The sequence below is a fragment of the Thermobia domestica genome, chromosome 7, assembly GCF_964235325.1.
Source record: "Thermobia domestica chromosome 7, izTheDome1.hap1.1, whole genome shotgun sequence".
NCBI classification, from domain to species: Eukaryota; Metazoa; Arthropoda; class Insecta; order Zygentoma; family Lepismatidae; genus Thermobia; species Thermobia domestica.
In genome coordinates, this window is record NC_137460.1 from 28,329,701 (window position 1) to 28,347,190 (window position 17,490).

At 33.3% G+C, this 17,490-nt stretch overlaps 1 protein-coding gene across 2 annotated transcripts in view; it reads left to right on the forward strand.

Moving 5' to 3' along the window:
- Positions 1 to 17,490, forward strand: part of LOC145689947 (uncharacterized) — a 54,127-nt gene that overhangs the window by 25,098 nt on the left and 11,539 nt on the right. Inside the window, exon 3 of one of the 2 annotated variants that reach the window (XR_014132128.1) lies at positions 15,294 to 16,184. Coding sequence is in view for 1 of the 2 variants with exons in the window: in XM_081764320.1 (XP_081620446.1) it covers positions 6,256 to 7,153 (898 nt within the window). In the remaining variant the exon portion in view is untranslated. Of the gene's footprint in view, positions 1 to 6,255; positions 10,147 to 15,293; positions 16,185 to 17,490 lie in introns of those variants that run through there. The other variant, XM_081764320.1, reaches the window with a different exon arrangement.

Here is a 17,490-nt window from a genome sequence, read left to right on the forward strand (position 1 = left end):
ATACGTACCGGCCAAGCTTTTGCCTGATGTGAATGAAAAAAAGAAGGAAACTTCCTTCAGTAAGATTGGCCTGAAATACGTTTCTGGACCGAGTGCCCCCACCGTAAATAAAACGCAGGACCTCTCGTACCGAAGCCAGGAGCTTTAGTGACACGCTAGACGGGTGCCAATCATCAAGTGAAGAGAAAACGTTCAATAGCAATCATTTTTGAGGCTTGCGAACTAAGGCGTTACACATGACAGCTTTCAATATTCCATAACCAGCTAACAGTAATAGCCGAAGAGAGACGAATGGGGCAATACAACTACTGGTTACCTTAGAGTCAAAGTCTACAATCCTAAAGTCAGATATTTGTTACAAATAGGTAAAAAGTTCCATAGAATTGAAAACTCGGTGTTTCTGAAAAAGCTTTCTTTCAGAAAAATGCTTAGGAATGTATCTTATCTAACCACGTAGTTACATTTAAATAGACGTAAAAATCTTTCGGTGGATTAAAATTTAATCTGTGAAAGCATTGCGAGGTTGTTAAAAAGCACAAGTTGACATTGGTATACTGCTTAAAATGATGTATTTTGTGTATAATTTTAAAATTTGTATAACCATCCTTAGCTTCTTTGTGATTATATTAACACTTTCTAGTATTGGTGATTGCAAAAAGTTTTCATTATTACTAAATTTTCTGACTCTACAATTAACGATATATAACATGAACATCTTCAGTGACTCTCTATGTCCATTTTTCTCTAGAATAATATGTTCGTTCGTTTGCGTTCGTTTAACACATGAACCTACAAATGTGCTTAAGTATGATATCGTATATGTAAATGTAGATAAAATTTGAGATTTTGTGTAGGAAAAAAAAAACCTTTTTCTGTGGAGAATGGAAATAACATGAGACTCCTCGATAAATCTCGATTCCGTTTGTTACGTAATATAACGTAGGGCGTCTGCAAAATCAAAACATTTTTGTACACTAAAAGAATAATAGCCACAACAATTTTTACTGTATTTTATACTAGAGATGCAAAAAAGCCGGCTTTTTTAAATCGATGGTTTTTTGCATATAGAAAGCCGGATTTTTGGGGAAAAAACGAGAATTTTGAAAATTTGGTCTTTTTTCATTTTCATGAATTTTCTGTTTAAATAGCTTTCTTATGGTATACTCTAAAGTTAAATAAAATTCTATGACCTAAATGCCATATTTCGCTCTGGAATTCACCTTCATGATAGACGGAGCACATGGTTTATGAATCAAAGTAAACATAAAGTACGTAGTATTTGAGGGCAATTTTAGAAGCTATTTAACTTCATTTTGACTTCTGAATTACTACTTTAGCTTGTAACACATAATTAAACTTATGTTGTTCAATATATTCATCAGAGCGTTTGTTTTTCAATATATTTGTCGGAGCGTTTTTCCACATTTCTGTTATACTGTAGTTGTGCAATGATTTAACAATAATTTTCCGGACACAATCTTGAATACCATTTAATAGAAATATTCAATATCAGATTTAGAAAAATATTTGGGAGGGGTTATTCTGAATAATGTTTTTTTTTCTAAAAATTCCTAACTTTTATTTAAGAGGAGCTTAAGTTTATGAGTACAGGCATGACTGATATTTCGTTTCGTTTGTATATTCAGCATTAATCTTCCAGATACAACCTTAAAGACCATTTTATGTTGCGGATTTAGAAAAAATATTTTGGGAGGATCTTTTCTTATTAATCTTTAGTTTTTCTAAAAATTCCTAATTTTTTATTTGAGGACAGCTTGAAGTTTATGAGTAAAGGCAAAACAAATATTTAGTTTGTTTTAGGAATTCCGTAATTTCGGGGTAGGGGCTTCAGTCCGAAAGACATCCCCACTCTAACGTTCTTCGCAAATCCATCACTGCTTTTAATTAGTAATAACAAAGATTTAAAAACGATTAGATAGGAAGTCGACCAGGACTAAGATTGCACGCACTATCTCTACATTCACAGATGGAATTAATAAAAACTTTTGTCAAAATGGTCGAATGCGGGGTTGAATCGCGAATTTCACAATAGAAGCGCGAATGCTAACCACTCACTCATGTTTATTGTGCAGTTGTGCTTAAGGGTCTTCACTACAGCGAAGTTAAACTAACCCTAGTGTTAGAGTTTTTCTGTAATATCTTCAAAACTAATAAAAATATTCGAAAAGCAGATACGTAGTGAACTAGACAATACGATTTTGCATGTGATTCCTTTACCACAATTCATCTTCCTGCTTTTGGTATACCGCTATTTACAGAACCCGCAAAAAATGCTAAATCTATCTACAGTTGCAAATCGAAAGCAGATAGATGAGTTGTCATAAGAGTATCACTTGCAAAATCGTATTGTCTAGTTCACTACGTTTCTGCTTTTGGAATATTTTTATTTGTTTTGAAGATATTACAGAAAAAAACTCCAAAATTAGCGGTAGTTTAATTTCGCTCTAGTGAAGACTCTTAACTTAAATGTATTCTCTTTCTCTCTCTCTCTTTCTCTATGGCCACAAAGGCTCTCCATTGACTTCTGCCTTGATCCAATTCAATCCAGTTCCTACTCTTTATTCCTATTTCTGCTAGATCCATCTTAATATTGTCCTACCATCTGGTCCTAGGTTTTCCTAATGAACGTTTCCCGATTGGATTTCCAGTTAAAACTTTGTAAGCGTTCCTACTTTCTTCCATTCTGGCTACATGACCTGCCCACCTGAGCCTCCTAGACTTGATGACTCTAACGATTTAGGTAAACCGTATACATTGTGTAGTTCCTCCTTATGAAGTTAACGCCATTCCCTATTCCCGTTCCTCTTGGGTCCAAATATTCGTCTCAGGTTTTATTCACAAATTTCAGTCTGCGTTCTTCCCTCAGCGTAAGCGACCATGTTTCACAACCATAAATCATAACAGGCATGATTCTTTTTTATATATTTTGAGCTTTAAATACCTTGACAGAATTCACGACAAAATATTTTGAACTGAACAATAACAACTATTTCCTCACTTCAGTCGACATTTAATTTCTTTGTATGTATGATTTTGGTCTGGTAATACTGATTCAAGATATTTGAAAGTATCCACTGTCTCAAAAGTATTAATTAATATTTTAACGCATTCATAATTTGCCGTATTACGATCCTTGTGAACTTCCTTGTATTTACATTTCTCTGCATTTGCTCACGTCCCTGCAAGCCTTTAATAAGGCCTCTGTATTTCGTACGATTGTTCCCCTATCAGATTTACATCATCAGCATACATCATAACCTGGTGAGTAGCATTCAACTCTAGGCCCTGGTTCCTAACTTTGATTTTTCTTATAGCGTACTCTGGAAAAAAGGTGAATAATAACGGCGATAACGCATATCCTTGTCAGGCCAATCTCGTTGTGGAAGCTCGGGTTTATCTACTCGGACTTTACTCTGGGATTCATTTGAACACTTAATAAATCTACTTTTTTCGGTATTCCAAATTCTGTAAAAATGTTGTACAATGTTTCCCTCCTAACCAAGTTCTAAGCCTTTCTAAAATCAATAAACAGTTGATGTACTGGGTAATATACTCCCATTTCTTTTCGAGTATTTGTCGAATTGTAAATATCTGGTTGATTGAGACTAAATCCACACTGATAATCTCTAATAATTTCATCTGCGTATGAGGTCAATCTTATTAATAGAATATTAAGAGAAATACCTCGATAATTATTAGAATTTTGCCGTCTTTCTTGTAAATCGAAACACTGATTGCTTCTTCCATCTGCTCGTTTTAAAGGTATTCCGTAGTTTTCTTTTTTGTAAAAAAAAGAAAAAAACGCTTCGTAACGGTATGTTGAATTTTCTTGTTAAAAATTCTGAAACCTTCAGGACTGAGTAAACCGTGGTGGTTATTATATATTCTACAGCCTAGGAAACCATACGCTCAGATGAACCGTCTATTACGTATATGATCCATGAACAGAAAATTCGATACTTTTTCGATTCTCAACAAGCTTAAGGAACAGTCAGTACAATTCAGAATTTGGAGCTTTATCGATTTTGCAGATCCGAAGCACCTGATAGTTGGTAACAGATTATTACGTATGTAATCAATCAGTGAAAAATTTGTTCGAAATATTCATGCAATGCATATGAAAGTTAAAACTTAACTAAAAAATTTCAAGAATGTACAGAACTACCCTAAACGAAGCTCTTGATGTGCAGATTTCTCTCATGTTTTTCTTTATTTTGCTTCAAAAATAAGGTTGTGATATTTTGTAGTAAAACTACCACATGCAATTTTGCTAGTTATTTGTGTATAATTTTTTAAAGTACATGTTGTGTATAAAAGGTTAAAATATTATTACATATATTGGTTAATCCTTTGGAATTCATATGTAAATATGTTAATAATTTTAAAAAATCTTCTTAAAATTCATGGTTTATATTCGAGGTTTCACGTTATTAACTGCATCATCCACTAATTAAATTATTGTTTTGTTGTAGAGAAGCGAAACAAAGTGTGCTTTATCAGTTTAAAGCAAAGTTTTCAAAACAGCCCAAATAGAATAGAATAGAATATTTTATTGTCATTGAGCTTTACAAGCAATAGGCAACGTCCGAATGAAATATACATAGCTATAGATACAGATATATATATAAAATAATCATTACATACAGACAATCAGTTATTGGTTAATGTTATTATGAACAATCTAATAATATTTGAAATAAAGTGATACTGCAAACTAGGACACAATGTCTTGACATTCAATAAACTCTTGAATCGAGTAAAATGGATTCGTTATTAACCAGTCATATAACTTTTTCTTAAAAACCTTAAATGGCAGCTGTTGTATGGAGGATGTTAGTTTATTAAATAGCTTTGGTCCTATAACTAAATAACTATTTTTGATCTTCGATAATCTAGTGAAGGGTATATCAATTTTCTTACACAATCTAGTATTATATGTATGTACTTCATCTCTGAGTGTCATATTTGCCAGGTTTTGCTTAGTGTAAAGTAGCACTTGATAAATATATACATTAACTACTGTCATTATCTTAAGCCTGATAAATAGTGGTTTGCAGTGTTCTTTATCATGTGTTCCTACAATAATCCTGATGGCTTTCTTTTGCAAAACTAGAACATCATGTGCTTGGCTACTGTTACCCCAAAGCAAAATCCCATATCCAATTATGCTGTGGAAAAATGCAAAATATGAATTCCTCAGATACTCATAAGGAACTGTATCTTTCAACTTTCTTAACAGAAAGAGCACTCGGGAGAGCTTTGTACATACATATTTGACATGTTGTTCCCAGGTTAGTTGGCTGTCTGTACGTATACCTAGAAATTTAACCTCAGATACATCATAGTTTCCTCTATCATTGCAGTGATTGAGACTAAAGGTTACTTTTTTTGTTTTATCTTGATTTAGCACAAAACCATTTCTTTTAAACCAGGTCGCTGCCTCTCTTAATGCAGCTTGAGCTTCTATATACACTTCTTCAAAGCTTGTAGTTATGTTAAGTAGCGTAGTGTCATCCGCGTATAGAATTGATGTGGTATTAGTATTTAGAGGCAAATCATTTATCATTATTAAAAATAGTACCGGACCCAGAACAGAACCCTGCGGTACCCCATATTTCACTTCTAAGATGTTTGAATGCATGTTGTTAACACTGACTATCTGTTTACGTTCCTTTAAATATGATTTTACAAAGTTTAAACTGCTACTGTGGAATCCGTAATACGCTAACTTATCACATAGAATTTTATGATCTACACAATCAAATGCTTTACTTAAATCGCAGAATGTAGCTAGAGCAAAACCCTTATTTTCAAAAACTTCATATATTTTTTTCGTTAGTGATTCTACTGCATCAATTGTGGATTTCCCAGATCTGAATCCAAATTGAGCTTCTAGAATTATGTTTTGCTCAGTCATATATTTATATAGCTGATCTTGAACAATAGTTTCCATAATTTTAGAAAAAACTGGAAAATGTCCCAAGAAAAAAAACGAAGCAGAAAAGAACGAGTTTTTTCCAAAAAAGCCGTTTTTTCCCGAGCCCTTGCATCTCTATTTTATACACAAGCGTTTGACTTATTTAATGTTTCATTTTACTGATTTCAATTTGTATTTCCTTGTTTATTAATTTTTTTTTGCAGCTTTCTTAAATATACGGTTTCCACAAAAACTGATATGTTTATTACCCAAAAGAAAATAATTGCTAACTCATATGACGAATCTCATACTTGCAGGGAGTTTTACATAGAATTTACACGACCACATTTGAGAAGAAATATGCAAACACTTACAAGTGAAAATTGCCACGTGTGCCGTGTGTGCGCTAAAGACTTTAGTCGTAGGTCATATTTGGCAAAACACATGTTAATACATAGAAATGAAAAATCTTACACGTGTCAAGTGTGTACGAAAACATCATATCATAGGTCATATTTTGCAAGACATATGTTTATACATACAGGCGAGAAACCTTACACGTGCGAAGAGTGTGGAAGGAGATTTACTGAAAAAGCTGATTTGGCGAAACACATGCTGGTACACACCGGAGACAAACCTCATATGTGCCCAAAGTGTGGGAAGAGATTTCGTCAAAAGGCACATTTGGTAGCGCACACGTTAATACATGTAGATGAGAAGCCTTACATATGCGAAGAATGTAAGAAGGGATTTCGTCTAAAGTCACAATTGGCTAAACACATGTTGATACATACAAGGGATCGTTCTTACTTTTGCCCACAGTGTGGAAATAGATTTATTCAAAAGTCAACCTTAATGAGACACATGTTAATTCATACTGATGAGAAACCTTACGCTTGTAATAAATGTGGCAAGGGATTTATTGATAAATCATATTTTGCGAAACACACGTTAATTCACACAGGTGAAAAAGCTCATGCGTGTCATCAGTGTAGGAAAAGATTTATTACTAAGTCATATTTGGCAAAACACATGTTAATTCATACATCTGAAAAACCTCACAAATGCGAAGAATGTGGAAAGGGGTTTTGTGAAAAATCAAATTTAAGAAAGCACATGTTAATTCACACAGGTGAGAAACCTTTCATGTGCCTGCAGTGTCAGAAGGGTTTCAGGCAAAAGATCACTTTGGCAAGACATATGTTAAAACATTGATGTATAAAACGTCGCACATGCCAATAATGTTCTGGGTTGTATATTTTATATCAACATATAATAAAACACATACTGGTACATAAAAATGAAATATCTCACAGGAACGAAAAGTGTGGTTAGTATTTATTAAGGAATCTGATGTTGCAAGACATGTCAATACAAAATCTCTCACGTGTTAACATAGTGTACAGATATTGTTATAATGTATGCTGAAAGTATGGTGAACTACTTGTTACAAAAACACGTTTGGCAACTGATATACTCTTAGAAACTGATTTCAAATTGCGAGAAGAAATTTAGTGTATGTTTACCTATTGCAAAACAAAATTCTACAGATATAAGTGACAAACACCATAGGCGCCTAGAGTGCGGGGAAGCAATTGATCGTATTCAAATGTCGTAAGACATCTTAATTTGAAACCCTATACTATTGATCTTCTGAAACCATATTTGTAAAGCTGCTTAAGAATGCTTTAGTATATGTAATGCGTGAATTCGAAATTTTATTCCTCAATCTTTTTTCTATTTCAAATTGTTTCAAGTCAATAATCCTCGCAAAATGTTAATAGCGTCAAAAGGTTTTTCTCAAACCTATTCGGTATATGACCTTATCTACACGTACAATAAATATATTTGGATGTATATAAATTAAGCTGGAAATTCAAATTCTTGTTTCCATTTTTTGAGCTCCTGTCATTTGCATATTATATATACTTGTATGTATATGACTTTTATAGCAAAGCTCTGGATGCGCCATTCAAGTCAGATATTGTACTCATAGGTAGTGGTGGGCAAATTGCCAGAAATGTTTCTCGGGAAAATTCCCGAATAGCGGAAATATTCCCGAAAATTTTGTAGAAACAGAAAAAGAATTCTCTTGCTGTGTTACGATTTCAAAATTAAATTCGTCTTTTGTCGTATATTTGTTATTGTTCTTTCCAGGAAATGCTTTAAAATTTATATTCTGTACGTCATGTTATTATATTTTGAGAGTGCACATCAAAGTCTTTTGTGTGCTTACAATATGTTCTGTGAGTAATATGTTGCAAATAATTCGTGTAGGAAGTCCACATATTTTTCACAGCTAAACAGTTTTAAATTTATATGTAAGTGGATTTTCTAAATTGATCTGATTGCTGATATTGTGAATGTATTAAATTTCGAAATGTTATAAACAAATTAGGTTGAGTAACTTCCAAAAAACCCATGTCACCACTTTGTCAATATTTGAGCTTACATATGTATGTTCACAATATTTGCAAGATACTGAATTATCTTTAACATTTTGCACACATGATATTGGTACACATGACTTTTGTTCCTATCCGTTTCCCGAAACTTCATATATTAATTTGCATTGTAAGAGAGATCTGACTATGTATTCAGAAGACCTTTTCAGAGTCAGCAGGCAAACAGCCGCCTTTCACTAACGGTTGTTCGGGGTTTATCGATAGTTGTTTCTTCAGCTCTTTATCTACAGAATCTCTATTACTTTACGAACTGTTTCATTTCGTCACATGTAAATCAGTACTTTGCTACTTTCTAATGCAAATGGAACAAACTTTAAAAATCATATTACTAATTAGTTATTTAAAGTACAGTCAACGATTTTTAATATTGTTTTTATATTTTGGACAATAAAGTAAAGAAATTGAAATATATTCGCTCCCGAAAATTTATATACCAGGGGAAAAACCGATATATTTCCATTTTTTACTTTCCTTTCCACATTCTGATTCCAATTTCACTTTCTCCTTAATAATAATAATAATGATAATGATCTATTTGTGTCTCATGTTTAATAAATGCCGTTACAAAGATAAGATTTAACAAATCGTCCCGACATCTCATTACCATTGGAAAGACTCAATTTATCGGCGTCTGTCGTTCAAATTGATAATCATGCAGTTCAGTCTTCTAATACCGAATGTGATATTAAAATTGACACTGATCTTAATGAACAAAGAACTTGACCAATATCGGGATATTGGCAAGTAACTCCGATTAGAGGCTGAAACCGCCTTTTTCCAGTTTTATTTTTTTATGACTTTAAAACGTTTCACATTTTAATTTCAACTATTGCATCAATGTATTATTACATACAGCAATATTCTACAAAACTGACCTAACTTTTACGGAAATTCTTGTGCGTGATACCTTTCAAATTTTGTCGGCCTTTACAGTGACTGCTTTCCATACCTCTACAACAACGAAGCCTTCCGGTAATTATAACTGACGTTAACCGCCAAAATTATAACCGAAATACAGTTAGATATTCTATCTTAGAGAGCAGTTGAAACTTATTTACTGTTTATGGTTTTGCCAACGGAAGACTGTGAAACTCTTTTCATATTTTGTGCATAGTGACCCCGCTTACGGTAATTATATATATATGTGTGTGTGTGTATGTATGTATATTATACTTTGTGTTCGCAACCTGAAATACAGTCGTATGACATCTATTGAATTATCTCATTGATCTATTTGCATTTAATTCTGTGCTCTGCAGAAATGTGCTCCTTACAAATATGTCGTTATGCAAAGTAGTGAATTTCACCTGTAAATCTTCCTAAATGTGGTGTGCCAAAACAACTCCAGCGGCACAATAACAATATTGGTGCTACTATACTATGAAATTAAGTAAATGTTTAACAGAAGGGGTCCAGAAGTTCGTAAAAATACATAATTTACAGGAGAAAGGGAAGATGCAAGTACTTAGACATAACATGAAGTTACTTAAACTAATCTAAATTAATAGAGATAAGTGAAATTCTCTAATTTTTCTAAAATTAGGCTGGAACTCTAGACTAAGGTAATTTAACAAATTAACCCTAATCTTACTTAATATGAACAGAAACTACCGAAATTTATCTCTGTAGAGAAAATAGCTGGACAGATTTTGCTAAACATTGTCTTGCAATTATGGTGCAGAATTATTGTACGAATCCATTCACAAATTCTTTGGTTGTATCTTATATTTCTTTCTCAATAAATCCGGCACTATTAATAATCTTAAATAATCAATATTGGAGTTTGTTCATGCATTCCTGTGTGCAGATTCACATGTTTGAAAACGCAGCTAGGCGTGCGGTCGGGATAACCCAAGTGAACGCAGGGATTCCTGGACATGCTGTAAAGGAAAGAAGTGTCACAAGTTGCTAATCCGGTGCGCACACGTAGCTACATCTTCAAACGTACATTTGTCAATAGAGTAGGTATGGCTTTCTAAGTGACATTTTTAACCGCACTCTACGATGTGTTGTTTTTAAGCTGTTGACCTATGCAGTTCATGTTTCCACGCTTTCGACACTCTGTCACTTCTAAACGAGGTTCAATTTCCCCTATATTCACTAGAACTTTTTTTGATTGTTTCTAAATCACCCGTCCAAGTTTGTCTACGTAGTTACCGTTGGCCCAGTATATATGATCGGAAATAGGGGATTATAGGGACTTTATATTCAAATTTGCACTACATAATGGCAATTGAATTCACGAGATAAAAAAAGAGGAACTACAGTGTAGCTACGTTCCCAAAACAGGAACTACAGATACGTTCCAAAACCCGGTTTACTGGTTTCGGCTCCGTTTAAACAGAATGCGTCGATTTATTCAGATACAGGACTGTACTTTAGTTCAGTTTTTCTAAACAGACATTGTATTGCCACTTTTTAAAAATATCTATATCTATTTTGCAAAACGTTCTAAACGATATATGATGCTTTCGTTTTAGTTTAAGTTATTACGAATCTGCTGTTTTACTTTTGAATGTAATTACGATTCATTATGTTTTTTTTTTCTATATATTTTTGTGAGAACACGTTAATGAACACTATAAAATATATGTGCTTTTCCGTTCGGTTTGGTTTCGGTTAACTGTTTGAAAATGAAATAAAATCTTTGCGATTAATTTCCCGCGATTATGCCTGTCAGATTAAGTAAGACCATGGTCAACGCAAGTGAATTATGATGGACGAATTGCTGGAATGACAAGGCGGGAGTGAACAGGAGTGTTCCGTGGAAACCCACGATCACGATTCCACCTCCAGCTTAGTTGCCTTGGAAACGAACCGGGCACCCTCCTCAGATTGTTTATTGGTCGCAGTCCCGAGTTTGATTCCCAGTAGGAGAACCTTTGAAAATAATAATGTCCTCGATGTATGCGTTCGTGTCTCTGTCGTTCAAGATTAATGGAATTGTAAAACGAGTCAAACCTAGTAGAAAATAGAGGCATGTTACGGAGATGTTTTCGGTGATTTAGAAAAGGAAAAAGTGGTCCGAAACACCAGGTTCCAGTTAAGGTTTTAACCACTCTCTCCTTCATATCCTTGCGTATTTGGATGTCTTCTTTTGTTTCCTAATTTGAATTTTAATTCTCTGCGTTATCAAGGATGTTATTCAATAGAAGATCTGCCCATTCGTATATTCATCGTATGAACTCGATGAAGCCAAAAAACAACCGAGCATCGTCTAAATGGGCACGTCTAATTGGCTACTCTCGTTTCGGCTATGATTGTTGGCTTGAAACATTGCGATCTTAGTGGCGCGTAGTAGGCAGAGTAGGTGTAGTGAAGCTCTGACGTATGGCTTCGCGCTTTTGTTATATGGGCAGATTATCTATTTTATAACATCCTTCTGCGTTATACAGGGTGTCCAATATACAATATATCAATTTATTGCTTCTCACTCCCTCTTGGACAGCAACTAAATCTCGCTTCTTTCATCAATCACGGTATGTGAAGGGAATGAAGACGACGACATCGTCCTTCCCTTTTCCCAAACAGAGGAAAAAGATGTTACTCTGGGAGATTCAATACTTACCACTGTGCTTCACAATATAATTACCATACAAATATATTGAATAATGAATAAAATTAAGATTGGGAAATTCCCTTTTCTGCCTTTTACAAGCTTCGGTGAGTAGCAACTGATGCAGTAGTTATAAGAATCGATGATATAACCAGCGAAGTTTAACAAATTATAAATTGTTTTATCTTTCTTTTCTTATACGGAATTCCCACGTGTATGTGTGTGCAGTAAAGATTCCGAGCTGTTCTCCCAGGTATATGTGTTTTCGTTTCGAGCTTTTAGCTACACTTTCAGGAATTAAGTCTGACAAAACTTCTAAGAATTTCAACCATATATACGAAAGCTAAGTAAAATTTTGAATGAGGTGAATAACTTTGATATCGTTATAGTCTATTACTTTAACTTAATACAAAGAATGATCTTTCTATAGTTGCAGTTGACACTAGAGTAACACACATAATTAAAACCAATAGAGAAAGTTGTGGTATCAGTTTTTATGTAGTGAATCCGCTATGTTCAGTACCTGTAGAGTTGTTTACCTTTACTCGCCTCACATAAGTTATAGATAGAATATTTCTTCTTGCATTTTTTGAAGTTAAGTAGATACTACGATGGTATGATACCTTTTAACAGCAAGAGCGAATCTGAGGTTGATCCGTATTATTTTAAATCAAGAACTGAATCTACGATATATAATATTAAGGAAGAAAGAATCAATCTAGAGCATTACTGAAATGTGTCAGGTCGGGTGGCATAATACTATCGATAATGTGCCTCATTTTGTTACAGCAGTAAAAGTGAAACAAATAGATGTTAATATAACCTTGTCTATTGCTTCGAGTTTCTTCCTTAAATAATGTATGGTCTATTTAGAATGCTGTAGTTTTATGAGATTTCAGTTATCATAAAGTAAAGTTAAGGATATTAGGCTTAATTTATGTAACATAGCAGTAATATATTACTACAAGTATATTGTGGTGAGAAAGGTAGTCTTATGTATTTAGGTTTATGCCTGATTTTGTTTCGGTTTTATTTTTAAGTTTCATGTCTCCAAATTTTGAGCCGTGGTCGCGGAAGACGGTGAAGATTACAAAAATGAGATGAAATCAGAAAAAATGGAAACTGGAAGATCCCAGAGAATCCCACGACACAATGCTTGTCTGTCACAAAGCACACGTGATATTAGCTGCGATGGAACAAGTGACGTGCAAATTCCCAGAAAGATATTTTTCGGGAATATTCCCGGAGAGATTCTAAAAAATGGGAATTTTCCGGGAATTTATGTACAATATAAAAAAGTGCATTGTATTACTTTATTATGATTGCAATGTTAAATTCGTTTTTTTATTACAGTATTTTGTTACTCTTGTCTCGATTGGATTCTTTAAAATGTACATTCTGAACGATAGTTTGTTATTTTATTAATATTTTAATGTTTAGAGAGTACGCGTAAATGTATATTTGCTTATTGTATGTTCTATGCAAGTAAATATGTGGAAAAAGTGTTATAGTCCACATATTTTTACATCGCTAATAATTTATATGCACGTGGATTTTCTAAACTTGACTCTATTAGTGATATTATAAACATATTAAAATCTTAAATCTTATGAACAAATTAGTTCGAGTAACTGCCAGAAGACACATGTCTCACTATTTTATTAACATTTGCGCATACATATTTATGTTTACAATATTTGCAAGATACTGAGTTATCTTTATAATTTTGCACGTAAGTTGCCACATACGACCTTTCTTCCTATCTACTTTTCAAAATTTCATGAGTTAATTCACATGTAAGAGAAGTCCGAGTATCCTTTCAGAAATTCGAGTCAGAGACAGGAGACAGATGGACGTGTATTACTAACGGTGTTTCAGGGTGTATTAGTAGTACTTCATATCTATTTTTACATTGCTTTACAAACAGGTTCCCTTCCATCATTTGGAAGTTAGTGCTTTGCTAATTTTTAGTGCAAATGGAAATGGAACTTTAAAGATAATGTTATTAGCTATAGTCAACAAATTTTAATTTTAACCTTCAAATTTTTTAAAACTTATAAGTAAATCATAATAAATGAAAACAAAATAATTAGTCATATGGTTCTTATAATTTGGACGATAAAGTAGAGGAATGTAAGAAAGTTCGTTCCCAGGAATTTATATGCCAAGGAGAAACCCCGTTAATATTTCCATTTTTTAAATTTTCATTCTTACCGGGAATATTCCAACTGCCCATCTCTAGATGGAACTAGAAACTAGTTGTTTATCAAATTTAGTGTGAGAGCTGACATTACACACATTTGGTTTCACGGCTTTACAGCGATATTATTACAAGTATCAAACGAAATGAAAACTGTAGTGGGAGTTCGCTCATTGCATTGCATAGGATGAAAATGGATCAATTCAATTTTTTGTTATGAAGTAACTATTTCTAGACTCCCCTCCGAAACGGAGAAAAGGGGACAACGCTATTCTGACGTTCTTCACTCGAAATCACACATTTTCTCTTTTATGACGTCTTTAGTTGAAAGTTACTATTGTTTATTTAAGCAAAATCTACTAAATAATGAAAGTAATTGAATGACTGGCGGAGAGTTAGTAAAAATAGAGAAAACAATTAACTCCAAGCGAATTATGTTATTTAGTACAAAGTTGGATAACTTAAATTTAAAAGAAACTTTCAAATGTCAACTGTTTTTCGAAGTGTTCTGCTAATACAGTTTTAAAAATCTCCTTAAAATGAAACTTTCAAAATTAGCATCTCGACTTTTAAAGTGTTGTTGAAATGTTCTTTCGGGCTGAAAATACACTGAGACGAACACAAGGTAATTATTTGAATATTATATGTTAAAACTTTTGACAATATCCTGATTTGAATTCCCTGACATATTCTTATGTAAATGCTTTTCTAACGCATCACAATTTTATTCATTTAGACAAATACAATGAGCGGGGGCGTTTACAGTTCAGTTTAAACATTAAGCCTATTACGACTCTAATTTCTACTGGTTCATTCTTTCCATCCTTTAAAACTTGAACTGATCAACTATATTCAAATGTACATCAAATTAACAAATGGTTTGCTAATTAAATAATCGTTCAGTCACTATTGTGGGAACCAAAATTTGTCTTCTTCTCAAGCGTGTTAAAATTTAAATACGCTACAGAAATTACTTCGTGTATTATTAGGCGAAAATTAATAATATTTTGCTACTGCAACTAAAGATGTGGAACAAAATATTTGTTCTTTAGTATGAATACATTTAGTTGTCAAATCATACTGAACATTTACCAATGTGATTAACAATAGTAATAATGTGTTTTCCTTTTCCAGGGTCCTTAACTTTTGGCGGATGAATATCATTTTTGTCCCTTATTTCGCAGACTAAGAATTTGCAGTAGAGCCAAGTCTTTTTCGAAATTCATTTAAAACGTTGGTCTATGTCCATCTTGTTTCTGCAGTCAGGAGGAACTAAAATTGTAAGCGGCAAGAAAAGGATATACGATTGCCAAATTAATGTGAAGACAATACTCTTCTTGGATTGCAAGATGCTAAAATATGAATTGTATTTTCTCAGAAGTAACGTTTTCTGTGTTTTGTATTTTTTCCTCTTTTTTTTAAATATAAATGATTTGAAAATTTCGTATCGCTGCGAACTGTATCCAATTTCTACGAAATATTTTGCGAAGATTATAATATTGTTTCTGGTATGTTTCACCTGAAAGTGGCTGTTAATGATTTATGAAAGATTGTCTGTTTCATCTAATACGGAATCAATATGGAATATGAAGCGCTGAACCAAAAGGAAGAGAATGCTGCGTTTACTGCTAGGACACAATTGCCGTTAGCTCGAGAAGGAACTAATCTGCGACAATCATTTCAAAACATGCAAGATAATAAAGAAAAGTCATTACTTCGGCAATCTGTTTCATCGCATCATACTTTGCATTTGGCACTTAATAGATTTGAAACTGAAAGTAATAAACATTTTATGAATAATTTTAGTATGGAAACCAATAAACAGGAACAAGAGCAACAAATGTTATCGAATAGTGACCAAAAGATATTAGACAAAAGTTTTTGGAGAAAAATATGTGCAAGTAGTTCCTTGTCTATACAAGAATCTGAAATTGTCCATAATGAGTTACTAGGAAACACAGCTCAACCTAACTCAGATTCAAAAGTTGATACGTCAGTAAACTTCAAGAAGGCTGCTTTAAAAAGGTAGTAGTGATCGTATTAAATAGCTTATTTATCTCTATTTCATAATCTGTTTCAATACGTCAATATTTATTCCATTTTTTTATTAGCAGATCCTTTTTCTCCCCAGTTGTTAGAATAACATTTCTGTTAACTCTTCTATGCTTAGCGAAATTAAATGGCTAAATACTACATCTATACTATACTCAGTGGTGCCCATCCCCCCTTATGTCCATGACGCACCCCCACACAATTGTCTATCCATAGGTGTTCTTCCATGAAAAAAAATCTTTTCGATTAATTTTTACACCCTCTCAAACACATTTTTATAGATTTTTAACCTCCCCAAATATTTCAATGACGCAGTTTGCGTCATAGCCTCCCCTTGTGGGCACCCCTGCTATACTAATGAAAAAGAATTTAGCAATCTGCTACTGTATCTTGTTTGTATGCTTGCGTTATTTTCTGTGTTTACTGTCCTTTACATTAACTTCTGAAGTTTTTAGACAAACGCAGCTTAATCGAGATTAAAATACGTAGGAATGTTTACAACTACAAAGTATCACATTTGTTTTCATAGCTCACTACAGTACTAAGTGAACGTTACACAGTTCTATTTTTCTCACTTTAATTTATTAGCAATATTATAATGTGGTACACTTTTTTTTTTATATCGCATAAGCTGTCAAAAACTCCCTCTGCCTTAACTTAAACTAAGTTAAGAAGCAAAACAACGTCAAGAAGATATAGAGGGAAAAAAATGTGTTTTTAAATAACATAGAATTTTGTCTGAAAAGATTTCGTGAGAAAATTGGTGCTGTTACAGGTAAGAGGTGGAGAACTATTAAGAAGTTAGTCCGTTCAGTGGTATAGATTAAGAACTATTCTACGTAGAGATACTTTTATTAGACTCTTTCTCTATTCATCCATCAAATAACTTACAACAGTATTTCTTCAGTGCCACATCCTATGCTCTATAAAAATATGTGCTATAAATGGGTGATCCAATATGCAGAAGGCGGTAAGATTTTAGAAACATCACCTTGTCTTCCTTCCAGCCTATATTGATTTCACAAGTACATAAGAAGTGAAATCTGCCAGAGTTGAGTGAAAATGGTGGGCATTCACAAATGTTTAATTCGCAGTGTTGTCAAATATTTTAGTGCTTCGTACTATAAAGGAAATGCACGTGTTTACGAGATAAATGCATTTCGATTTTGACTCCAAGTCAGTGATTAGATTTGGAATTGGACACATCGAAAATAACTCCACTGATTGATGTTTTGCGAATCTGCATTTTCATTAAGGAGTGGGAAGTTTTACTGAATTA